This window comes from Manis javanica, chromosome 1 (genome assembly GCF_040802235.1).
Source record: "Manis javanica isolate MJ-LG chromosome 1, MJ_LKY, whole genome shotgun sequence".
Lineage (NCBI taxonomy): Eukaryota > Metazoa > Chordata > Mammalia > Pholidota > Manidae > Manis > Manis javanica.
Genome location: NC_133156.1, coordinates 74,747,648 through 74,775,266, shown reverse-complemented (window position 1 = coordinate 74,775,266; position 27,619 = coordinate 74,747,648). Strand labels below are relative to the sequence as shown.

At 37.6% G+C, this 27,619-nt stretch overlaps 1 protein-coding gene across 10 annotated transcripts in view; it reads left to right on the top strand.

Annotated features, from left to right (window-relative positions):
* The window catches only part of CAST (calpastatin), a 130,195-nt gene that overhangs the window by 4,955 nt on the left and 97,621 nt on the right, over positions 1 to 27,619 (top strand). For all 10 annotated transcript variants that reach the window (XM_037012161.2, XM_037012153.2, XM_037012154.2 and 7 more), the window contains exon 2: positions 12,311 to 12,373. In XM_037012161.2, coding sequence (XP_036868056.2) covers positions 12,311 to 12,373 — 63 coding nt within the window. The remainder of the gene's footprint in view (positions 1 to 12,310; positions 12,374 to 27,619) is intronic.

Here is a 27,619-nt window from a genome sequence, read left to right as displayed (position 1 = left end):
ATATCTCATCAACATTGTGAAGTTTTAGGCCATAATTTCTTCAAATCTCTCTGCCTCTTTTTTTCTTTTCTCCTCCTGGGACTCCCACAGTGTGTATGCTGCTCTGCTTGTTGGTATCCTTTATGTCCCTGAGGCTCTGTTTGTTTTTCATCAGTCATTTTTCTTTCTGTGCCTCAAATTCAATAATTTCAATAGTACTGCCTTCAAGTTCACTGATTCTTTCTTCTTCCAGCTCAAATCTGTCTTTGAATCCCTCTAGTGAATTTTTCTTTTCAGTTATTGTACTTCTCCACTCTAGAATTTCTTTTTGGTTTCTTTTTAGGTTATCTGTCTCTTCCATGCTATTTCCATTTTGTTTGTACATTGTTTTCCTGACTTTCTCCACATCTTCCTTTAGTTTTCTGAGCACCATTAAGACAGCTGTTTTAAAATATTTTTCTAATAGATCTGCCGTCTGATCTTTCTCAGGGACAGTTTCTGTTGGTTTATTTTTCCTTTGAATAAGAGCTACTTCTCTGTTTTTCTGTGTGCCTTGTGATTTTTGGTTGAAAACTAGACATTTGAAGTAATAATGTGGTAGCTCTTGAAGTCAGATTTTCCCCCTTCCTCAAGGTTTGCTGAGGATTTTTTTTATTTTGCTTTTTTTAAAAAATTACAATAGGCTATTTCAGTGCTGAGATTCAGCTTGAAGTATAAACTCAGATCTTGGGTCTTCTGAGCCTGTGCCTCTCCCTGGGCATGCACAGTGACAGTCTAACTTCCACCATACATACATTTGCTTTTGAATGTCCTGAACTTTAATGTGTGGCTCCTGAAAGTAAAAAGACAAAAATTAAGTTGGGAGAGGGAAGGATGCCAGCCTTTTAAATACCCTGAAAGTTATCTCAGCTGGAGGGGGAGGGACTTGTGCCCACCTCGATGTCTGCAACTCTGTGATCAGAGCAGCAATCAGTGATCAGAATACACACTCCAAATATTTGGAGGGCGAGTCCTTATTGCCTGCTCTGGCTCCCATGATCTGTATTCAATCTGTGATCCAGTGTACAGCTGCCTGCAATTGCTGGGGGTGGGGAATGGTAGCCGCTACTGAGTTAGAGTTGATATCGATGGAAATTATCCAAAACTTACCCATTTAAGGCTTCCACTAGATATCACAAGCCTTTGATAGACTCCAGAGTTTCAAAATAGTTTTATCAGGCAGATTCTGCTAGTGAGAGTCTTATTTAGGTTGAGAGATGGATTCCCGGTGCCTTCTTGTCTTGCCAATGGGTTTCAGCCCCAGATAAGTTCACTATGGATTCAGTGTGACCAAAGAAATGATAGTAGAATGTTCTTGAGGTGAAAGGGTTATACCCAACTTTACTCCCACAGTGACAGGTCAATCACTAGAATTCTGTCCATTCAGAGCAAGTCTGCATGCAGTAAGTGGTCTCTGCCTCTGGGCCTCTCTACACCTGCAGCCGCCTCAGTCTCTGTCCTCGGCACTGCCACCACTCCAGTCTCATCTCTGCTCTCCTGCAGCCTTGCAGCCATGCCAGTATGTCACCCAGACCACTGGGCAGAGCTCTTTATATAGAGTCAATAATGATGTATTGCCCACACGTGTGTAGTGAGCTAGCTGACCAGGGCCAGGTGAGAATCCTGGCCACAGGAACCTTCACTTTATCCACATTCCTATTTTACCATCTTCCCAGAATCCTGTCTTTGAGGTATTTTAATGGTGACAATCCTATCAATGTGATTCTAAGTTGTGTTCTTCAAACTGTCTCATTTTATTTTCATAAAAATTAACCTAGAAAGTTTTGCAGCTACCTTAAAGGGAAAAAATATGTCAGGTGTCTTTCAGTTAAGAAAAATGCAAAATAATATCATCTAATGAAAACTGTTTGTGTAAATTGGATCTTCAGGCGGAAGGGTCATTTAACCCAGGAAGAAAAAGGGTCTCTGGTTAGAGTTTCCTATGGAATTCATTTTGACTGTGGATAACTCATGGGACAGAAATATGATTTGTAAAGGCCAAATATGTTAACAGTTGTTTATCGTTCACCTACTATGTGTCGGGTTCTACACAGGGTGCTGTGGACACCTGTGCGGGTAGTCCATACCTGGTCTTCTCTTGTATTTCTCATAGAGAAAAATTGCAAGTACTTCTTAATGACCACTGCAAGAGCAAGAGCATAACTGTTGAAATTCTCATAATATCTCCTTTGACTTAGAGAAAAATTTTAAAGCCTTATTGCAGGTAGATCCCAGAAGCTAAACATGACAGAGAGGCAACCGATGCTGCCTCTGAAAACTGAATGAAATAGCTTGTGCCCTTACAGTAAGTACTATCTTAGCATATCCACCAGAATGCTGAAATGTTAGGAAAAAGTATGCATGGAGTTCAGGTGAAAAACACTGTAATTTCAGAGTTACAGCTATGCAGCTCATCCTTAATATGTGTCTTCTCTTATATGAGAGTCCTATAACTTTTTAGTTGATAACAAATGTTTTTAGAAGAGCAGAAAATGTCATGTCTTGAAGTCAGGCCTTTTACTTACTTACATTTCTTTAATAAGCATTCTTCCTATAACACTGAGCACATAGTGGCTACTCATTGTTTTTTGTTTTTTGCTTTTTAAACAAACTCTATCTCTCATGCTAGCTTTTCCTATCAGTTTAGGGTTTTGAGTATTAAAATCAAGTAAAATGGCTAGGATATTGCACTTTGGTTATCTCTTTTTCAAAACTTTTTATCAAAGAAGAGAGAATAGTATATTAAATTCCTTATGTACACTTCACCTTCGGTAATCAACAGCATTGTAACTTTGTGCCTATTTTGCTTTACTAGCCAGCTCCCAGCCCTACCATCTCACACACACATACACACACACACACACACACACACACACACACACACACACACACACACACACACACACCATACCACACATTCCCTTCTGAAGTATCTTAAAGCAAGGGAATTGCACAATTAAGTGTCATGCCTGTGACCAACTTGGTGTAGATTGTTTGGAAAATGCATTCTCTATTTCCTGTGTACTTTGTTTCCTTAGGTGTGATATGAAAACGTGAGGCCAATATACACAACCATGACAAAGTACTAAGCATAGATGAACCTGTTTCCTCTGCACTTAGGAAAGTAAAAAGCTAAGTTCTCTGCTCTAACATTTACAGCCTTGGAAAATGAAACCTTTAAACCTTTGCTTACTTCTCGTATCCATTTTATGACTGTCTTATAAGTCACCACAATCAGATTGATGCCTGAGAAAAAGAAGGAAGTAGAATAACTTTTATTGTATTTCTAAAATGAGCTAGGCAATGGGTCAGGCTCCTCATTAAAATCAGCTCATTTCACAAATATGCCAGCCCCAGAGGTAGATGCCTCTAGCTCCATTTTACAAAGAGAAAACAGAACGGTTAAATTATTTGCCCAAGGTCCGTAGCCTTTCACATCCATGCTCTTTCTGTCCTGTTAGATTTTGTCAGGGAATGGAATGTAGGGAGGTGGTTACCCAGGTAACAGAAGAGGCTGGAAAGCCAACTGGGGAGGGAGGGTGAGGTCAGAAATTACGGGAAGCTGCTGTCATTCGGAGGCTGTACAGATGAAAGGAGGAGCTAGGTCTTGCTGAGGGAGCTCGAAGCACTGCTGGCTGGCCTGCAGGAGCCCCAGCTGTGCAAGAGGCAGAAAGGAGGGGAAACACTACCCACCCACCACCTCCAGTCTCCTCCCAATTAGCCAAACCCATCCTGGGGCAATCTGTCAACCGCAAACATCCCTGCTATACTAACAGAACCAGGGCGGGGCAAGAGTCCAGCGGAGAGCGGATAGCCCAGATCTGCACCAGGAAGACTGTTTTAAAGATAAACCAGCTTAACATCTTGGTCCTGCTTCTTTGCTGAACACTCTTGTTTTAGCAAGCGGAATACATATATGAATAGAGTTTAAGGGATTTTGTAAGAAATAACAACTTACATGTTTCTTAATTTTCCAAGCTATTTTTTTCCCCAGCTTCTTTTTTGTCTTGTTTACTGACTTGAACAGAGCAAAAGTACTTCTTAGGGAACATTAAGAAGTTTATGGAAATGCAGACGTTCAATCAAGAATTATTTGTCGCACTCCTGCTGTAGGCCATAAAAAAAAGAATATAATTTTCCATCTGTTTGGGAAAGCAAAATATACGTTTATGAAATAATCAGCACATGAGAGAGTATACAATAAAATGCTAATTTGTTTGCTTTCCTAAGAAAGTAGAGACTAATGTGCAGATATGAAGCTTTGCTATGCCATTAATAGGGCAAGGCTTAAAATTAGTCAGGAAATGCTGGTGTGAACACCGGGCACTGTACTCCTTCCTTGAGTAATCTGAGGTTACCTGGGAGGCCCAGAGCTGCCCCGGCCTACCATGGAGCTCTCCCCGTGGGTGCCAACTCAGTAGGGTGATATGAGGAGCAGAAACCCACACTTCCTGTTATGGTGCCCACAAATCTCCCCTCAAAACCAGTGGCTTCCAGTCCTAACTGATCCACAGTAGGATCAGCTGGGGAACTAAAAAATATATATCCATGCTCTGGCTCCACCCTAGACCAACTAAATCAAAATCCCTGATTTCTGATGTATTTCCAAAAAGTGCCCCCAGGTGCTTGTGTCCCACTGGATGAGGGATGAGACCCACTGGTGAATGAAGACTTTCTGATCCTGAGGTGGCCCCCAAAATGAGCCTTTCTCACCACCTGCTACAGTGGTGCCATCAGAGCCAAGCTGTGTGCACTCGGAGAGTCCACAGGGCACCAAGATAACCTTTTATGGCTTCAGGATTTTACTGTAGCTGTCACTAGACAAATACTGAGCTTTGTGCATTTGTCTAAAAGTTGAAGAAGGAAAATTTTCAAGTTGTTTTCAAATAGGCTATACTATCTTTCTAAAAACTTTATTTGGATATAATTCATAAATCATAAATACATTCATTAAAATATACAAATCACCATTTTTCAGTATATTCACAGGGTAGTGCAAGCATCACCTTGGCTACAATTCAGAATGTTTTTGTCACCCTGTAAAAGAAACTTATTTATTTACTTAATCAAAGGCATTGCAGAAGCATCCTAGCATTTGGTCCTCTTTCACAGCTGAGGTTGGGCTTGCAGTTCAGTTTTCTCTGTCTTCTTCTTTTATATCTGTAGAAGTTTGATTTTATCTATATTGATGGTATTAATATTCTGTGTGACATAAACTCTCATCTGTGCATGCATCTGGGTAGCAACAGGGAGAGGCCCCAAAGCTCAGAACCCAGAGCCCAGTGTCTTGCTCACACAAGTCCTTAACTGGTAAGAGTGAGGCTCCAGGCCACCGTGCTCCCAGCTCTTGCTGATTTCCTGACAGATTTATGGGTTTGCTATGACAAACGTTTTAAGCATATAAATACTATCTCCTAGAATGAGGACAAAGGACACTGTACTTGCCGAATAGATGGTGATGCCAAGGGGAAGATTATTTCTTTTTGATGGGGAGACAGGAAAGCTTTTTATCTGATTATCCCTTCCTCTAACTCCTGTCCTACACACCACCTCTATCCTTCATGTTAGCTCCATGTCCTTTCCTGTCTCCTGTAGCCTTATCCTTCCAATGGAAGTTTTACTGCTTTAGAGCTGGCATCCTGCTCTCTCTGTCTTTGGTATCTAGATACTAGTACAGGATGGTATTAATATAACTTGTATGTGTTTGATTCATTCTATAAAACAAACTGTTTTTTTTATTTTGGTATCATTAATATACAATTATATGAGCAACATTGTGGTTACTAGATTTCCCCCATTATTAAGTTCCCACCAGATACCCCATTACACTCACAGTCTATCAGTGTAGTAAAATGCTATAGAGTCACTACTTTTCTTCTCTGTGCTATACTGCCTTCCTGATGAGCCACCGACATTATGTGTGCTAATAATAGTGCTCCTTAATCCCCTTCTCCCTCCCTTCTCACCCATCCTCCCCAGTCCCTTTCGCTTTGGTAACTGTTAGTCCAGTCTTGGGTTCTGTGAGTCTGCTGCTGTTCTGTCCATTCAGTTTTTCTTTGTTCTTATACTTAACAGATGAGTGAAATCATTTGGTACTTGTCTTTCTCTGTCTGCTTATTTCACTGAGCATAATACCCTCTAGCTCCATCCATGTTGTTGCAAATGGTAGGATTTGTTTTCTTCTTATGGCTGAATAATATTCCATTGTGTATATGTACCACATCTTCTTTATCCATTCATCTACTGATGGACACTTAAGTTAATTCCATATCTTGGCTATTGTAAATAGTGCTGCGATAAACATAGGGGTGCATATGTCTTTTTCAAACTGGGCTGCAGCATTCTTAGGGTAAATTCCTAGGAGTGGAATTCCTGGGTCAAATGGTATTTCTATTTTTGTTTTTTTGAGGAACCTCCATACTGCTTTCCACATGGTTGAACTAAATTACACTCCCACCAGCAATATAGGAGAGTTTCCCTTTCTCCACATCCTCACCAACATTTGTTGTTGTTTGTCTTTTGGGTGGTGGCCATCCTAACTGATGTGAGGTGATATCTCATTGTGGTTTTAATTTGCATTTCCCTGATGATTAGCGATGTGGAGCATCTTTTCATGTGCCTGTTGGCCATCTGAATTTCTTCTCTAGAGAAGTGTCTGTTCAGATCCTCTGCCTATTTTTAAATTGGATTATTTGCTTTTTTGTTTGTTGAGGTGTGTGAGCTCTTTGTATATTTTGGATGTCAACCCCTTATCAGATATGCCATTTATGAAGAATGAAGAAGTTGCTCATGTTTATATTCAAGAGAGTTTTGCCTGTTTTCTTCTAAGAGTTTTATGGTTTCATACTTATATTCAGGTCTTTGATCCATTTTGAGTTCACTTTTGTGTGTGGAGTTAGTAATACAGTTTCATTCTCTTACATGCAGTTGTCTAGTTTTGCCAACACCAGCTGTAGAAGAAGCTGTCATTTCCTCATTGTATATCCATGGCTCCTTTATTGTATATTAATTGACCATATATGCTTGGGTTAATATCTGGACTCTCTCTTCTGTTCCACTAGTGTATGGGTCTGTTCTTGTGCCAGTACCAAATTGTCTTGGTTTCTGTGGCTTTGTAGTAGAGCTTAAAGTTGAGAAGTGAGATCCCCCCTGCTTTATTCTTCCTTCTCAGGATTGCATTGGCTATTTGGGATCTTTTGTGGTTCCATTTGAATTTTAAAACTATTTCTTCTAGTTCATTGAAGAATGCTGTTGGTATTTTGATAGGGATTGCATTGAATCTGTATATTGCTTTAGGCAGGATGGCCATTTTGAAAATATTAATTCTTCCTAGCCAAGAGCATGGGATGAGTTTCCATTTGTTAGTGTCCTCTTTAATTTATCTTAAGAGTGTCTTGTAGTTTTTAGGGTGTAGGTCTTTCACTTCCTTGGTTAGGTTTATTCCTAGGTATTTTTTTCTTTTTGATGCAATTGTGAATGGAATTGTTTTCCTCATTTCTCCTCCTGCTAGTTCATCATTAGTGTATAGGAATGCAACAGATTTCTGTGTATTAATTTAATGTCATGCAACTTTGGTGAATTCAGATATTAGATCTAGTCATTTTGAGTGGATTTTTTAGGATTTTTTATGTACAGTAGTATGTCATCTGCAAATAGTGATAGTTTGACTTTTTCCTTACCAATCTGGATGCTCTTTATTTCTTTGTTTTGTCTGATTGCCGTGACTGGGACCTCCAGTACTATGTTGAATAAAAGTGGGGAGAGTGGTCATCTTTGTCTTATTCATGATCTTAGAGGAAAAGCTTTCAGCTTCTCACTGTTCAGTATGATGTTGGCTGTGGGTTTGTCATATATGGCCTTTTTATGTTAAGGTACTTGCCCTCTATACCCATTTTGTTGAGAGTTTTTATCATGAATGGATGTTGAATTTTGTCAAATGCTTTTTCAGCGTCTATGAAGATGATCATGTGGTTTTTGTCCTCCTTTTTGTTGATGAGGTGGATGATGTTGATGAATTTTCAAATATTGTACCATCCCTGCATCCCTGGGATGAATCCCACTTGGTCATGGTGTATGATCCTCTTGATATATTTTGAATTCAGTTTGCTAATATTGTGTTGAGTATTTTTGCATCTATGTTCATCAGGGATATTGGTCTGTAGTTTTCTTTATTTGTGGTATGTTTGCCTGGTTTTGGTATTAGAGTGATTCTGGCTTCATAGAATGAGTTTGGGAGTATTCCCTCCTCTTCTATTTTTTGGAAAACTTTAAGGAGAATGGGTATGATGGCTTCTCTAAATGTCTGATAAAATTCAGTGGTGAATCCATCTGGTCCAGGGATTTTGTTCTTAGGTAGTTTTTTGATTACCAGTTTAATTTCATTGCTGGTAATTGGTCTGTTTAGATTTTTTGTTTCTTCCAAGGGTTAGCCTTGGAAGGTTGTATTTTTCTAGGAAGTTGTCCATTTCTTCTAGGTTATCCAGTTTGTTAGCATATAGTTTTTCATACTATTCTCTTATAATTCTTTGTGTTTCTGTGGTGTCCATAATGACTTTTCCATTCCCATTTCTGATTTTGTTTATGTGTGTAGATTCTCTTTTTCTTAATAAGCCTGGCTAGGGGTTTATCTTTTTGTTTATTTTCTCAAAGATCCAGATCTTTGTTTCATTAATTTTTTCTTTTGTTCTTCTCAATTTTATTTATTTCTTCTCTGATCTTTATTATGTCCCTCCTTCTGCTGACTTTTGGCCTCATTTGTTCTTCTTTTTCCAGTTTCAGTAACTGTGTATTAGACTATTCATTTGGGATTATTCTTCCTCCTTTAAATAGGCCTGGATTGCTATTTACTTTCCTCTTAGAACTACCTTTGCTGTGTCACACAGAAGTTGTGGCATTGTGCTATTGTTTTAATTTGTCTCCATATATTGCTTGATCTGTGTAAAACAAGCCCATTTCAGAATAGAAAGGTTTTGTTTTGGTTTGATGTTTTCATTTTAGAGCATTGCTGTGAATCACAAGATCTCAGCTGTCTTTTCCCGAGATCCTCAGTAGCCCAGTTTCTGGCCCAGAGACTATAAGCCTGGTCTGTAGTATGACTGAGAAGGATCTCACCTTTCAGCGCCTCTATTTCTTTATCTATAAAATGAGGTGACTGCACCCTAAGGTTGCTGTGGGGTAAAGGTAAAAGAGACCACAAAGGGGAAATGCTAGCCCTGGGCTTAGCATCCAGTAGTGATTTGAACGTGCTAGTTCCTTTCAGTCAGGCAAGGTTCATCTGTTGGTGGGTCAGCTCTGTTCTGTCACCACTTCACCAGCTGCACACAGAGTTGCAGAGTTTTCTCTCTTCACTCTTAGAAAGACTGCTACAGGTTCCTAAGCTGCATCCAGTTTGACGTATTGCATTCCCAATATTTAATTCCATTTGTTCAGTTATGTGAAAAGTGCTCAATTATTCCATGTATTAAAATATGTACTTTGAATCTCAGTGAAAAGATATGACTGATTTTACATTATGAATAAACTGCTGAATATTGAATAAGCTCCAAGAATGGTCATGGAAATGGTTGATTTATTTATAAAGTTGCAACTTGCTGGAAATTGAATGGCATTAGGCAAAACTTGTTAATCCTCTTGCAGGTATGATGATATCGAGGTTACATGGGAAAAAGTCCTCATTTTGAGGAGATGCTTGGTGAAATGTTTAGGGGTAAAGTTTCAGAATATCTGCAATTTACTTTCAAATGCAGATACTTGTGCAAATATAGATAGCTAGGTCTGTCTGTCTGTAATAGATGCAAATATGGCAAAACAGCAATAGCACTAAAAGTAGGTGAATGTAAGTGGTAGGAATATTAGTACTTGTATTATTTCAATTTTTATGTGTGTTAGAAAAATTTTATAATAAAAAGCTGGGTTTAAAAAGATAGCAAAGAAACTGGAAAAAATATAATCCATAAAGTTCATAGAAAATGTTGCCATTTGATTATGTGATTTTTATTTATGTCATTTTAATTTTGTATAATGTAAAAAAGCCTTCTATTAAGAGTGTAGATGTTTCTTTTGAAATCATAAAATACCAGTTCTAGTAATACATAATTTTTATAAGCTGTCATTATAACTGAACATTTTAAAATTCATTCATTATATGAATTTCCCTTCCAAACTATTACATAGAACTGGCATAATTTTGATGCATTTTGAGCATTTAAATGAAAGCAAATAACTGATGGTGTTGGTTAATCTGGAAAACTGCAATTTTGAAAAACTGCCAGGAAACAAATTTAAAAAATATATATATTTATGTATCTATACTTTAGGGGGAAATGTCTGCACATTTACTCTAAGGTAATAAATTATAATATATATTTGTCACTTGAGCAGGAAGCAGACTGGGAACTTTTGGAGAACATGGGACCTTGTACCAGACAAGAGCCAGTTGCTTCCTTATGATTTCTCATTTGTAAAATGGAATAATATCTCCTGACAAGTAAATACACTCAAAACAGTAAAACAGTGCATATTGTTGTTACTGTTACCTGTATCTAATCTGAAAGAGATATGGAATTGGAGATAATAAATGAATGTTATACGGTTCTAAATTTACCAGTTCTGGAAGGAGATAGAATGAGTAAACCTCTGTCATTATAGATCTGGCCCTCTCAGATTCAACCTCCAAGTGGCACATGATTCTTACCACTCACCTGACCTTTAGAATCTTCTAAAATTTTTCACTTTTTAGTGCTGATACATGTGGGCTTTTAAGTGGTTCCTCTTTTTGTTTTAAGATCATTAATTATTCAATACTGATCTCCCTCAATCATGGACAAACCAACTCTTAAACAGGACATCTAGGTGAAACTAAAATAAGCCCTGTAGAGGGCTTCATTCACTAAATCCTTGCAGCCTAGCTGTTTTCCTATGTATTTCATCCACTGACCCTTGAGAACGTTTCATTTGGAAAAGAATTTTTCATGCATGAAAGTGATTTCTTCCTAGTTATTCATACAAAGAACTATTAAGGAAGGATTTCATCCATGTGTCTGGTATTCCTTGACCTTTTTTTAATCTAAAATATCTTTTGATATGATGAAAGGGAATATTATTCTCTTTAGCACATGGTGACAAACAATAGATTTTAAGGCAGAAAACCTGTTTTGCAAACTTCCTACTTACTAGGTATGTGTCCTTGTAAAAAGCACACCAAATCACTCTTACTCTTAATTTTTTTATCCATAAGATCACATGAGCCTCCTTTTTTACATCAAATAAGATTGTATCTGAAAGTGCCTTGTAAATAATAAAGAATGGTATAAATTATTATTATTATTATTACTATTATTGCCACTTTTCTTAAGTTGAATAATTTCATTGACCTACATTTTCAGGTGGGGATTGTGATTCTGCACTAGGGAATGTAATGGGATTTTATATTTTGGTTTAATGGAAGGTGATCAGGATTGAACCCAATGGTGACTTTTATTTTCTTATATTTAGGCTCCTTTTCCTCACATTTTTTGCAGTCTTTGTACCCCCTTTTCAGGAACATATAATTTTTTTCATTTCTCAAAAACAATTCAGTAAACTGTATGGTTTATTTTATCTTATCATCAGAACAAATGAGTCTGTATGCTGCTTGCAGGTTTTATGTACCACATGAAAATACTTGCTTCCATCCCAGTATCCTAGTGAGAAATAAAATTCTATTTCTGGACCTAATGAAATCCTGCAGCCATAATAAGTGTAAGTTGCAGGTATGGACTTTACACTTCAAAGTTGTTCTTTCTGTATTGGTGAGCATGCAGGTGGAAGAATTGTAGGGAATTCCCAAGAACCATCAGAAGTGATGGTTGACTTGGAAGCTGTGATCCTCCCTCAAGTCCTTGTTGAATTGAGGCTTCAGTATGCCTCTAGGCTCAACATGGTCCTTAGACAGCTCATGTCCACAGTGCGCCAGCTCTCTCCCATGCTGGCAATTTGGGCTTTAATGAAATTAAAATTCCATGAAGCATTTTGTAGGAGACAAGATGCCGCCCTGGAATCACCATCATACCTGTCTGTTAAGTAGAGACTGACTCTTTACATCCCAAATGAATGTCTGTAGCTCCCCTTGATTTTTGAGAGCCACCTATGTTGGTACAGAATTATCAACATTCTCAGGAGGAGGATTAAAGGGGTCCTTGTTTTTACAGTCTATATGTTTATCCCTGTGGGATTAAAGTCATTATTATCTTGCATTCTTTATTGCCTCCCCCTATTAAACATTATCTTTTTTCTTTTTAAAATATTTTTATAGCATGCCAATGAAAAAACCAGTGGATCGCCTTCCAAGTCAGGAGAAAAGAAAGGATCTGATGAGGTAATTGCCACAATTCTGGGTTTTCATTTTCTCTTAATTTCAACTGTGAATTCTGTCTTGAAACAAATAATGAGGTGGCAAGGCGCTCCTACTGGACTGGCAAATTGTCTTGACTAAGATTTGATTTATGAACGTAAGTGGAAATCATTAAATATAAATAAGAAACAAAGTGTTCCTGAAAAAGAACCTTTAAAAGAAGTTTCCTTATAGAAATAGAACTCAATTATTGAGGGTCCTTTCCCTGTAGGGACTGGTGAATCTTAAATGTGGTGACCCTGGCAGATTTAGAAGGGGAAACCACATGCTAGAGTGGAAAAGGGGCTCCGTTCTTCAGGAGAGCGCACTGTGACAGGAGCTCAGCAATCACCTAGAATAACCTGTCCTTCCGGTTCATAAACAAAAGGAAGAGTGAAAGAACTGTTCTTGTTGGCATTGATTCTGTGGAAATCCTAGTAAAACCATATGTCACTGTGAGCTGGGTTTTCCGGCGGTTTCTCCTTCCCCTGGATGATGCAGAGACTGTGTGCGCTGTCAGCCCTGGCCGCCTCTGCCTGGGGAGGGTCATGGGACCGTGCTGGCCTGCAAAGGGTACTGGACTTGCCTCCCCTTTGCTGCTTTTTCACATTTTAAATTTCAACAGATACGTTCATCTTCACTCAATAGAAATTGTCATTGTCGTGTCATTCACGATGTGCAAAACAGCCAGGTCCTGAAAGCTACTTGGAAATTTAGAAAACATAAAGTGATCATTTTATTTATCTCTCTGGTATCAACATGTTCGCAGAAATTTTTCTCCTTTTCCTGCTTATTTTCTGTAGTTTTGAAATATTTAATATATTCCAGTATAGTCAATAAGGGAAGAGGCCATTGTGGCTAGAACCTGTTAGAGATTCTGCATCAAGGTTTACTCTTCAGCTTTCTACTATTATTTCCTTTACCAATACATGAAAATATGATTTAGATTGTCCCTTACTGAGAAAATTTATAGTGAAATTTAGGTACCCATGGAAGGCAAATATTTCTTTAAAAGTAAACTTTTATTAAGATTTTATCCTGTTTGTTTATTAAATTATTAAAAAATTAATTTCCATATGAACACCCACATTTTTTGCCTTTTACTAGCATGAAAACCTATACAGTGTCATTCAGTTCCCTTATCAACTGTAGTGTTTAAATATATTCCCAGATAAGTTACCTATGTGTGAAAACTAGTATTTCTGTATGCTCCAGACCAGGAAATAATGTTTTTAGATGTTATTCTCTATTAATAGTAATCAAAATTGAGTATTTTCACAAAAAAGAAAATGTTTTCAATATGGTTAAGTAGATAGTAGACTAGTACTTAAAAGATCATTCTTGCTGAATATGTTACTACATGGAATCTTAAATATTGCATCTTCAGTGTATAGGCATCATTGGGTTAGGCAACGGCCAGCCCAGTGCTAGATCTTCTGCTAATGTCTGGACTATAAAGGACCTATTTTCAAGTATATAAAGGGCTTGGGAAAACTGATAAGGAGCCCTGTTTATAAACACAGCCAGGGGAGAATCTGAGATTTCTGTGTCAATACAGCCAGATTCTACTTTCAGTTTGAAACTGAAAGGCTTAAATTAACCTCCATCTTGAGAGGAGAAAGAGGAATATTTTTTTCTCTTTATCAGCAATTCAAGCAGTTCCAACACTGTTTCATAACACTTCTGAGAAATAAAGATTTACAACTCCTATATTTGTGCCAGAGCCTGGAGACATTGTTCTGTTTTGCTCTGTTCACCAGAAGCAAAGCAGGGATAGATACTTTCCCAGCTCCCATGGCATAAAACACTGTAGAGATTCTTATAGTCTTAGATTGAAGTTGTTCATTATCTCACCAAATTCTGCCTGTATCTGTTTGATATGGTGGATAGGCCTGTGGGTGGGAGGACTTGATAGACAAGTTATATTTCCAATATGATCTGTCTCCAAGGAGTCTCTAATTCTTTATGTTATGTGCAAATAGTCATTGATGAGATATTGAGACTCTGGCAACAATTCAAAGAAACTCTCCTGTTTTAGGCATTAATTTAGCCTTTGTGCTCACAATTATCAAACCATGTGTGATCTGGATTTGTTATCTGCCCTGTTGGTTACCATCCTTTTTTCTTCTCAAGATTACCAGAGAAAGACTTCCCCAAACTGGTTTTATATTACAAATATTTTCTCATCTATTACTCTGTTGAACAGGAAAAGTGAGATTAAGCTTAGCTTGGGTTTTGGTAATCCACTTTCAAACTGGCATGTAACTCCAAAGGTTTAGTACATTGTCCCCAAGCATGTACAAACATGCTGGTTAGCCTACCAAGGACAAACACAGGCCTTTGAAATAAAGTCAGTGTGAAATTTGCTTCCTTTGCTCAGGGATATTTCTTGGCCTTTTTTTCCTTTTCCCTTTACTGCTCTTCTGCTTTTCATTTGGAGGTGGGTGAAAAAGGTACAGAGGAAGACTTTGGGGAGATATAACCAGGAGGAAAAACAGTTACTAGGTTAAGAAACACTATTATATTGTTGTATGTAGAAACATCTGGGATGAATGCAGCTGCATGAATTTCAGAGTTCTTTCTCCCCTGTTATCATAAATAGTTCTTATGTGTTTGAAATATAACCCCTACACAGCTGCTAAGTGATCCTAAGATGTCTGCAGCAATTTTAATTGAATCTTGCAACTAAAATATCATTTGCATTTGCAATACCGAGGATGGATTGTGAGAATGTATTTGTTTATACAAAGTGTTATGTATTTGGTAAGTCCTTCTCAAAGACGGGAGAAATATAAAACCGAGAGTTGCCTAGACTGCCAAAAATAAAATGAGTAGAGAGCAGGAAAGTGAAAAATGAAAACATTTAGCATCAGAACCTGTAAGTACAGTGGAGCAAAGCAACCTTTCCAAACCTTCAATCAAATCTATTTAAAGTATTTGACTGACACATTGGGCCACCCTAGGGGAGTGAAGTCCTAAGGAATGGAATTTAAAATATAAGATGGACATGATCTCATAGAGCCAATTTTAAGAACTCAAATTTAAAAATAAATAGTTCTTATGGGTAGAGAAATGAAGATAAAGTGGAAGAGAATAGAAATTGTGTCTTAAGGGAAAGAATATTTAATATATATTCTTAACCATGATGGCATAGTGGTGTTCTTTTCAGTATTTACCATTCCCCCTTCTAAAATACATAAATTAATTGCATAAATATTGAATGACTCTAACATTTTTTACTTCTTTCTCTTAATGTAATTATCTTTTTTTAATTCCAAAAGTAATATGTACTTGTGAAGAACAAACAGTAGTACTCAAAGTCTTACCACTTAGTTATAGCTACTACTGTAAAATTTTGTGTGTATTCTCAAATTACAGGATAATACTGTATGTTCATACTTATTGTATATACTGATTTTAGTAGTTTTTAATGATCATACAGCTAAAACATAATCCTTGAAGAAAATTTAGAAAGGGAAAGAATATTTAATATATATTCTTAACCATGATGGCATAGTGGTGTTCTTTTCAGTATTTACCATTCCCCCTTCTAAAATACATAAATTAATTGCATAAATATTGAATGACTCCAACATTTTTTACTTCTTTCTCTTAATGAAATTATCTTTTTTTAATTCCAAAAGTAATATGTACTTGTGAAGAACAAACAGTAGTACTCAAAGTCTTACCACTTAGTTATAGCTACTACTATAAAATTTTGTGTGTATTCTCAAATTACAGGATAATACTATATGTTCATACTTACTGTATATACTGATTTTAGTAGTTTTTAATGATCATACAGCTAAAACATAATCCTTGAAGAAAATTTAGAAAGTACTGAAGACTTTAAAGAAAAAAAATACCATCTTTTAGAATTCTGTCGCCTGGAATGATCACCGTTGCTTCCATCATCGTGTATCACCTGACATCTTTTTTCTATTTGTATGTACTATGTTTAAGCTGAGATAACAAAGGAACATCATTAACAGGGCCCAGTCTGAAGAGGATAAATGTGCTTTGTGACAGAGAAATCTTTTTCAGTTAAAAAAAGAGTCATCCTTGTGTGTGGCTTTCAAATATGCAGAAGATCATTATTTGAGTACCTTGGCATTTAATATGGCATTTAATCTGGTCATTATTTTGTGTTTTTGAGAGAGAAAAACTTCTCTTTGGGAGAGAAAATACTTCTTCAAGAAGTCTTCTGAAACACTGCTACCGCAGGCAAGTGATTTAGCCGTTGTTAGCAAAGTCTGGAAGGGTCACTGCAGCACACATTGTCTTAAAGGATTATGGACCATGACAAGAGAGTCTATATTAATGTGAGGCATTGACTGTGCCACACACCCTTCTGTCCCAGTACAATTTTTCAGGGCGGGAGCACAGACAGGGATGAGTCTGTGTGGATTTAAGCATGTTTTCCTACTGGCTTCACACAAGAAATAAGTACAGAATTGTACAACATTCTCGGGTTGTGTTCCCTCACATTTCTGTACCTGTTGCTCTATGATTTTCTGCCTTTTTGTGCTGTAGGTAAGACGTCTGGGAAGCCTAATTTTAACTAGTTTTAGAAAGCTTGTTTTTTCTGCCTTGGTGCATATACAATTTTGTTGTTCTATAATTTAAAACAGTTGCCAGGATGTGCCTATATATGTGTTTCTCTTCATTAATTTTTTCCTGGAATGTCTTACTCAATTATTGCTCCTATTTTAGCTTTCCTTGTTTCTTTTTAAACATATATAATTCTGGGATTAGACATTCATTAACCATGTGCCTCACAGTTTTCTCTTTGATCTTTACCTTTGCATTCTGAGTCTCTGAAGTTTACCCCCCATTTTTTTTTCTATCTTCTAAATTCTGCCCTTTGAAACCTGTGATACAGGTTTAACTTTTGTCCTTTTTTGTTGTGTAGTTTATTTCTATCCATCTCTAATCTCCCTTACCTTTCTTTTTGTCTCTCTGTTCCTTCTCTCTCAGCCTGTCCTCCATCTGGGGTTCCCTGTTCAGGTTTCATGGAGGTCATGCCATCTTGTTTCTTGTTGAGGACACAAGTGCTTTTCTAAGTTTTCTTCTTGTAGTGTATCATTTTATGAGATTTACTATCTCAGTTTTCAGGAAAATTATGTTCTCTCCCTTTCTCTACAGTGCTTTTTATAGAGCCAGTTTCTTTATTTCTGTTCACTCATAACTAAGTAGAGGTCTGTCTACCCCTGGAGCTTGTCAGTGGTCTTGAGCATGTCGTCCTGAGCCCTGCTCTGGCTGCATTTATGCCGGTTAATCTCTTCAGATCTATAGCTGTTTGGCCAGTAGATGTGCACACTCCTGGTAAAATCCCCACTGTCTAATGGGCTTTCCTTCAGTACAGAACGTCATCTGTATGAAATGAAGTGCATGGAAAAATGTCATTCCTTAGCATGTACTGCTAGTGAGGCTCTTTTTACCTGTGCCCCCAAGAACCCTTGTTACCTAGAACAACTTGGTTGTGGTGTGCTGTTACCATTCCCTGCCTGTAACCCCCTCCTTCCCCACTCCGCTGAATCCATTTTGACTTCTGCTTAGTTGGTGCAGGATTTGTAATCTTGGTGTAGTTTAGGAAGAGAGACACTGGCTCAGAAAGAGAGTCAGTGATAGGGAATAAAGACAGGTTGCCTCGTATACAGCACTGCTACCCGAGAGCTATGACCACCAGGTTTTCTAAATACTTGGATTTTTGGATAAGGAGCCTGAGCATTCCCGGGAAAGCAAAGGTCTTCCAGAGGTATAGCTTGTTCTCTTTCAGACCTCCTGACACAAGCTGTTTGCCAATTGTGTTTTTCGAAATGCAGTTCCTTTGGCTTAGACTGGAGTGGAGATTCTGCCTAGATTTTGGCAGTTGGTTGACTCTTAGTGTTCAGCAAAGTTTTCTCCTCTAACCCAAGAAGGTAAGAGAGTGGAAACTGCTTGAGAGATTGTTTTATACTAGAAATACTTGGGATTGTCTCATAATGATAAAGTTCAGTTTCTTGAATCAGGTCTTCTCTTTTCTAGCTTTCTTTGGGTTTTGCCTCTGAAATAGATTTTGTTTTAGACTCTGTTCTGTTCATGAGTTGTGTGTGACTCATGAGTTTCAACAGGGGGGTTGAGGCTTATGAGTTTGGAGATGATTAACCATCACAGGCATTCCATGCCTCCTCTTCTCTGGGATTTCTCTGTGGTTTCTGGTGCATTTGCCTTCTTCTGTCTGCATATCATCATGACATAATTTAGGTTACTGCTTGCCTTTCTTTAAGTAAAACTTGTTTACACAGGCATTAGAATCATTTTCTTATGTGGGGCCTATCAGATAGGTCTTCATGAGTCGTCCATAAATTTAAGTTCAGAATCTACAGTTAAAACACAAGTGGTTATGTGAACATTCAAACCTCCTATTTCTCCTAAGACACATATTCAGGTTGAATTCTGAGAAAAATTCAGGAAGTTTACAAAATCAGGATAAAAATTCTGTGCCATTCTGAAACATTAGTGTGAACATCCTTGTGTTCTGTGGAAGTTTAGGAGAGCCACACACACAACCCAGTAAGCCTGCCACTGGTTCATGATGTCCGTGGAGGGAGTGTGTTGTATTGCTGTGTGCACACTCCAGATTTGAACCACAGCTCTGCCGCTTACTAGATTTGTGTGTTTGCCTAACTAAGGTCACTTTCGTCATCTGTAAAGTGGAGATAACAATAGGCTCTACATGAGTTAATGTGAAGCTCAATGACACCATCCACATGAAGTGTCTAGAACATTGCCTGGTATGTACAAAGTGCTCTATAAATGTTAGCTGCTATTATTGTTCTTATTGTTATTACTATTATTGGGGTAACAAAGAGAGCTCACATGGCAATAAAAGTGAGCCCCTTATTAATTTCTAACCATAGGATGGGACAGGACTCAATTTCTTTTGTTAATTATATGTTGCAGACCTTTCCCATCAAAAAAAGGTTTTTCCCAAAAAAAAAACTATTTAATGATAGTTCATTAAATTTAGTAGTCCTTTTGTTTTAAAACAAACTATGTGTAATACCCAAAAACATATGCCAAGAGCTGTAAAGACCTTCTGTGTCATCATCCAATTAATTATTTAATTAGACTTCAAGAATGCACCTTTACAAAGAACATGAAATAATCTGCTTTTATATTAAGAATATGTGATATACAAAATGTTATGTCATTGGTTAGGGAATGACTAATAAAAAACAATGAGCACTTTGCCTCTATTAAAAAAATCAATATATCAATATTACATTATATGGCAATTATATACCCTTCATTATTGTACTTTGGATTTTTGAGCCTAATTACCTAAGACTGTAGGTCCTAGCAGAAAAGACAGTCTGGAAATGCCATTGTACCTTATGGCATATGAAATTGAAATCAAATGTTAACAATATATTACAGGAATTGAATGTAAGTTAAATTTCCTGACCTCAGAGTAGCTCACTAGTCAAGGAAACTGAGATGGACACATCAATTAAATATCATTTTTAAAATAGTCCTGTTTCAAAGTTTATATTTTTTCATTCTTCTCTTTAGAGTTAGTAGATTCTCAGAGATAGAATGACTGATTCAAAAGGGTCAATAACATAATCATGCTCATAGCAATATACTATATCATCTCAGGGCTGAATATGTATGATTCTTGTCATAATGTCAACAATATTTTATTTTATAGCAATGTACATAATATCTTGTTATATAGCCTTATAAAAAGGTTCATTTGTGCATGCAAAACTTCATGGAAATAATCTTTTCTTATAAAAGGTTTTTTTATGTTTCAATGAGCATTATTACAGATTGCCTAGTAAATATGTAGAACACATTTAATATCATTAAAATGTAGAACACATTGAACATCATTAAAAAATTATTAAAAATTCTCCATCCTCCTTTTACAGATTATTATAAATGAGATGACATAGTGATTCTCAAGTGTTAACATACCTAAGAATCACCTGGAGATAGAATGAAAAATTCAGATTCCTGAGCCTCATCCAGATCAAAGGTGGATCAAGAAATCAGTATTTTTTTTTACCAGTTACCCCAGATGTCTCGTATGTCAGGTGGTCTCCTGAGCACATTTTGAGTAACACTGAGATAATCCTTACAGAGTGCACAGTACAGTGCCTGGTATGCACAGTGTTTCTTCTCTTCTTATTTCTTGTCTTCTCCTCCTCCCCTTCCCCCCCTCCCCCTCCTGGAAACAGCCCGGCTCTGGAGCATGTAAATTGGACCAGGTGGGGGGCTTGGTTGGAGGGAAGAGGTGCTAGGCCCACTTCTTCCTGCTTCTTGTAGGACTGTGTCTTACTAGAGGTCCTCTTCCCTCTCTCCTTTTACTCTTCTCCTTTTACTCTTTAATGACTCCTCTTTAGACTATGAATTTAGACTATGTTCAGTTTTCCTCATCATTAACTGTTTTAAAATATTTCCTTTGAAACTAGCCAATCTCCCATTCCATCTTCCTTTGTAACCTTCACTGTCAAAAATTCCTGGTTGAAATTTTCGAAGAAAAGAGTATAGGGAGACAGAAAGGAGAGACCAAAAGCCAATGCTGATAAGTGCCTACCTGCAGGGGGTAGGAAGCAGAAATCAGTGAATACATCAAGTAAGAAGCAGTAGAAAGGGTAGGGGACCTGAATATCATCAGTGGGAAGGCTGGAAAAAGGGTTTAGGCTAATGTTTCCAGAATTGTGGGGGCTGAAGCACCCTTGACTGGAGATGGGGATGTAGGTCTCCTTTGAAACTATTTCTGTTATGATTTGAGGATGCGGAGTAAATGGAGATGCTGCATAGATGACTCTTCCCTTTCAGGGTACATGGATTTAAGTAATGAACATCAGATAAAGAAAAAAATGAAGTGGAATCAGTGTTTATTTATACAAAAGAGAGATAAGTGTGACCAAGATGCATCACATGTTACAGATTTCTTGGCTTCCCAGTTGTTTATAGGCAAATGGATTCATATGCTAATCAAACACTATCAGATAAGAAATATTATTTGGAAAGAACTTACAAGTGAATTCTAAACATATGCTTATCTTAATCATCAGGCCTCTAGACTTTCTGGTTGGTTATTCACATTAAGGTCGGTGTCCCTGGGCTCTTTCTTTCGTAAATCAAGCCCTCTGATTCTTAAGTGGTCTGATTTGAGCTCAAGGAGCAGAATATTGGAACTTTAGAATATTCCAGTAATATACCAGTCTGAAGTCTGAAATCTGCAAGTACAGTTTTGAAGAAAAACATTTCTCTTACAGGAAATTAAGGGCTAAAATGACCTCACAGTCACATTCCAATTTTGATTTCACTTAGTATCTGGGATAAAACCTGTTTCTTTCAATGTAATTTTGTTACTATTTGTTTTTCTGCTTACTTTCTTAAAACAGTAGCCTCAGTAAAATCTGCAACCATTCATCTATGGTACAGAATAATGAAAGATGAATGACTAATGAATTTTTAAAATGATGCATTAAAAAACAGCAAGGGTTTTTATTCCCAGCTACAAAGATGGTAGGTGATGAAGTACTTATTACATATGATCTGGTGAAATCTGCCCAAAGGCTAAACATACAGTTCAGAGGACACCCAGTGATTAAAAGAAGGAAATTCCTTGCTGGAGCACAGTGTTCAAAAAACGATGGAAAAAAATATTTCTAGACTCAGTAGTGATAATACATTGCTGACTTTGTCTTCCATGAATTAGCATATGTTAGATGGGTGCTGGTGTATTTTAAGAAAAAGGCTTGATTTTGACTTCTTATATAAATTTTCTTCAAATACATAGAAATTATGAGGTAAGAAATATTATAAATATGATTAAACTTTTCCTTTATTAAAAACATAAAGGATATTTATTTAGAGATGTGAAGTGACTGAGAGTCAGTAATAAGAGAAACAATTAAACCTTTTTGACCCAGAAATTCCAGTTCCAGGAAGTTGTCTGAGTACCTAATCATAGGTGTATGTATTTTGTGGTTGTGTACTAGGATATTCACCATAGCTTTATTCATAATAATAAATTAGGGGAGAAATAATAAATGTACAGCAGTAATGATTCAAAGTTACAGCACAGATGTGCTATCTGAGGCATCTTTAACACCAGGCTTTGAAGAACATTTAATGACAGAGGGAAATGTTTATATTAGGTAAAAAAAAAAAGATGAAAGACTTACACAATTCCATTTATATAACATATTGACAGCATATTATGCATATTTTTCTATTTACATAAAAATAAAAAAATAACTGAAAGTGTTGATTGGCAGGATTTGGGTAATTTACATTTTCTTCTTTCTATTTTTCTCTTTATTCTAAATATGTTTTTTAATCAAAGGGAAAAGAACAAAAAACAGCATACATAATAAGAAAACTAGTGGAAAAGGGTGCTTTAACAGTGATCAGTACTAAATCTATGTATCTGTCTGCTTAGACCTTAAAGAGAGAAGTGTTTTACATGTGAGCCTTTTTTCTTCAGAACCCCTAAGGGATAGCTAGGCTGCTGCTGTTACTTGCTATTGTGTGTGTGTGTACATGCATGTGTGCATGTTTGAGTAAAAGTGTACCTCAGATATAGACAGAGAATAAGGATTTAAGCACTAAGGCCGCTTAAAGGGCAAGGATTCTTAAATATTTTTAGTTCATGGTCCATTTGGAATCTGATGAAAACTGATCATTTCTTCTGAAAAGTACACACATATGTGAATACAAAAATACTCCAAAATGTGACATAATATTTTAAAGAAGTTTAGAGGTACACACCATCTTCACTCAGGAAGGGGCAACTTTATCAAGTCAATATAGAGACACTATGTAGTAATATTGTCCCAGTTGGCTTGTTGTTGATGTCTAGCATTCCATGGTTCGTATCTCCCTTAACCTTCGAGTTAAACATTGCCTTCCCCTGAGTCCTCTTTTAAATTGTAGGTATTCCTATGAGGGAAAGCTTATTAATCATTAACACCTTGTGACAAGTAGTTTGGCAAGAGGGGAAGAGAACTGTGTAAGCACTACTTTGCTGTAGATTTGGCAAAAGTAGTAGAGATCTAGAAATCATTTGCTACATATATATAGGCGTCATATGCACACACACACACACACACAAAACTTACAACCCCATTCTCCTGATAAAGAAATTGAGGCACAGCTTGATTAAAAATTCTGTGCAAGGTCACACGGTTAGTAGTGGAGCCCAGAAATGACCCACTTTACAGAGTGTGCTTTTAACTAGCATTTGCTGTATTTGTTTCAGAGTGCTACCTAAGACCAACTCCATAGACTTTCTTCCTACTGTTGTCAGATTTTGTAACTCGCTTCTCTAGCTCTTCTTTCCTTCTTTAATCCTTGTTTTGTACTTTTCTTTCATTCAAGAAGATCATAAAGCAAGATTAAGTCATTCCGATTGCCAGGAATCTAAACTGTAAGAAAGCGTAGGACAGCCATTCCCCCTGTGTGGATGGGAAATGCGGCACAGAGGGAAGCTGTCACAGCAGGGGCACAGTAGGGAGAAAGACAGAGTTCTTCTGTCCCTCTGGAGACTAGAAGGACTTGAGGAGACTTGGAGACGAGGGTGGGCACTGGGTGATCAGGAAAGAAACTCACTGAAGTGTGGCTGCCATAGAGTGTGCTAATAAGGCCATTGTGCATGGGACATTTCATTCAACAAGTGAATTCCTATGTAATGTTCTGAGTTCATGATGACTTATTCATAATGATCTATTTATTAGTGTTTCTGGGGCCAACCTATCCTATTTGTTATACTGTATCTGTGGTAGCATGCATTTATACTTCTTTTGATAATAAAAGTAATGTATACATGTATAAATACTTATTTGTAGACTATTTACAACTGTGGCATAAAGGAGCATTTGTTAATAGGAGTCAAGCTTTGTAATTGCTAGTGTTTAGGGATCTGCCTACCCTTTTGGAAGACAATCTTTTTGAGACACTGTTTTCCAATAAAGCATGTGTTTTCATGTGGAAACACTACTTCTTGTCATTTTATAGGATGTTTATTAAGTAATGGAACTGATTTGTTAACAAGTATGTCAAAACATATTTTAATGAGAGATTTATCCTGAAAATGACTACATCTCATCATATTTAAGACACCACTGATCTAAAAATGCACTAAGAAATTCTAGTAAGGAAAAAAAACACCAATCTCAGACCAGAACTTTTGTATACAGAGATTTATCCTGAAAATGACTACATCTCATCATATTTAAGACACCACTGATCTAAAAATGCACTAAGAAATTCTAGTAAGGAAAAAAAACACCAATCTCAGACCAGAACTTTTGTATACTGATTTTAAGACACATCTTTACACAAAGGGTATGAAATAGGAAAGAAAATGATGAATCAATATAATCAAATTCAATAGTAACCTAAAATTTATATAGCTGAAATGTTTTCCATTGTTCAAATAGTGTTAAAACTAACTCAACTTTTACATTCAGAGCACAAAAGAGTTGCGTCTTCCCCTCAATGTTTTTTTTTCACTAAAATCAATATTAACCAGTTTGATAGCCTCCCCATATTTACCAGGTATGAAATCTGAATAACTTTTGGTAGTTCCATAAACTTAAACCTCTATTCAGAGGATACATATGTATTTTACCTCTCAGAATATTCAAATAATATGTTGTCATTTCTAGAGGCAGTTCAAGAGTGTTTCAAAATTATCTTAAACAATTATTTAAGCATGCCAGCTGCCAAGTTGAACCTTTGAGCATTTTAATGCTCATTTAATGCAAGAGTTCTTGTGTATTTGTGTACTCAAAATTTCATCCCATATCACATCTGATCTGTTTCCTATAGATCACTGCAAGATAGAGAATCTCTAGCCTGCCCTCTCTTGAGGGTCCCTCAGGGAGTGCTTGCTATGATTTTGGTGGAAAGGGGGACCAGCTTCCTTTCCTTGGACTTTGGGGTAGAGAAGAGAATCACTTGGATTGGAGTCTGCAGGAACTGTGACCAAGTTTATGGCAGGGAAAGGCACCTTGAGAAGGAGCTCTCACCCCACTGGTGGATTTCATCCTCACTGGAGTCGAGGAATGAGAAACTAAAAACCAGTTCTCCCCTTTCTTCACATCCAACCCCTCATTCCTGGGATTTGTCAATCTTCTGAGATTGATGGGTTTGTAGTTTTCATTAAATTTGAAAACGTTTTCACCATTATTTCTTCAAATATTTTGCTTTGCCTCCTCATCTCTCTTCTCTGGAGGCTGTGGTCATGCACATATCAGCCACAGCTCACTCATGCTTGGCACCATATGCTCCGGTCCTTTACTCTGGGCTCATTTTGAACAGTCTCTGTTGCTGTGTCTCCAAGTTCATGAGTCTTTTCTTTTGTAATGTCTCATCAGTTCTTAATCGCAGTATATTTTTCATCTCAGACATGGTATTTTTTATCTTTAGAAATTTGATTTGAATTTTTTAAAATAATATCTTCTATGTCTCTCCTTAACATACTTCTAAAAAGCTTTTTATTTTGAGATAATTATGGATCTCCAGGAAGTTACAAAGATAGTATGGAGAGGTCCCATGTCACCTTCATACAGTTTCCCAAAAGTTATATTACTTGTAGCTACAGTGCAATATCAAACTGGGAAATCGACATAGATACAATGTATGTACGCAAGGGCTATGCCATTTTATTACATGGGTAGACTTGTGTAGCCAGAGCTGCAGTCAAGGTACTGTGCCTTTTTGAACATCATATTTTCCTGCATATGGAAAATAAAGTTTTATTTTTCTGCCTCTACAAATTCTTTGCATGCTTTCATCAGACACGGAACAGGTGTGAATTTCATCCTGGATGCTTGGGATTGTTGCTGCCTTGGTTTTCCTGAGTTTTGATCCCGACACAGTAAGGTTACCTGGAAGCATCTGGATCCTTTCAGGTTTGCTTTTAAAGCTCTCTGGCTGGACCAGCACAGCCTTCAGAGGAGGTCTCACTTTTCCTTCTGTGCACTCTACCCAGTGACTCTGACTGCTGGGAACACACACTATTCGGGCCTCAGTGCCCCAGCAATTATGGCTCAGCTCCTTCTGGGTGTTGTTTCCCCAGACGCAGGCCCACACAGTCACATACCTGCTGATCTCTGCAGCACTCTCCTCTCTGGTGCTCTCCCTGTGAGCCCCTTGAGTGCCCTTGGCCTGCGGAACTCCCAGCTCCACCTCCTTGACCCAGAGAATGCACACCTCTGCCTGGGCTGTTCCTCCATGTTCCATGTTCCAGCAGCCTGGAAACCCTCCAGGCAGGAGACTGTGACAATCAGAGGGCTTCCCCCATTCATTCCCCCACAGGGAACACTGCCCTGTGTTGCTCAGTGTCCAGTATCTGAAAACCACTGCTCATATCATTGTCTGAGGTTTTCTTAGTTGTTTAAGGTAGGCACATTCCTCGCTTTGAATCTAAATTTTCTTATATACAAACTTCATGAATATAAAAGGGAAACAAGCCTGTACTTGAAAGGAGGATGTGGCCCAGCTTACAAACCCATGTTCATTTACTGTGAAGCAATTTGAGCATAGTTTTGGAGCTGGGTTGTTCAATTTTTCTCATTCATAAGCCTTGTCACTGACTGACTTCTTTGTTTGTATCCTAATGAATCCCAGTGCTTGCAAGAGAGTCTGCTAATGTTTAAATGTGCCACAAAACTGTTGAAAATCGGGGCCGCAATATCCTAACTTGGCACCCAGGAGTACCTCAAATGGTCTTGGCAGCTCTCAGGAAACATACTGAGGTCATATCCATTCCTGCATATTTTGATGGCTCTGAATCACACCCATGACACACACACAGACCTGTGTGATAATGTCGGCCCCTTTGGGACCCATCAGACCAAAGCCCAGAGGGGCCTTCACCTTTGGCATCTGATGCAGGACTGTGAGGAGCTGCTCAGACTCTGGCAGGCCACGCTGACTAAGGAGGCCTTTCAGCATTGGCCCTGAGAGTGGTCCTGGGCTTCCTAGCATTTATTCAGTACTCATAGCATACCTGGCTCTGGGCTGGGTGCACATGTATAATTTCATATGCTCTCCAGAGCTCCTACAGGGCCAGGAGCAGGATGTGTTCCCACCAGTCAGAATCAGTGAGTAGAATTCTCAGTTGGGTATCATCTCTGTACTGGGAAAAAAAAAATAGTTCTACTAATTGAAGAATTTGTGTCCCACCTTACAAAGCTTCAAAGTAAACCTCAAAAGGAT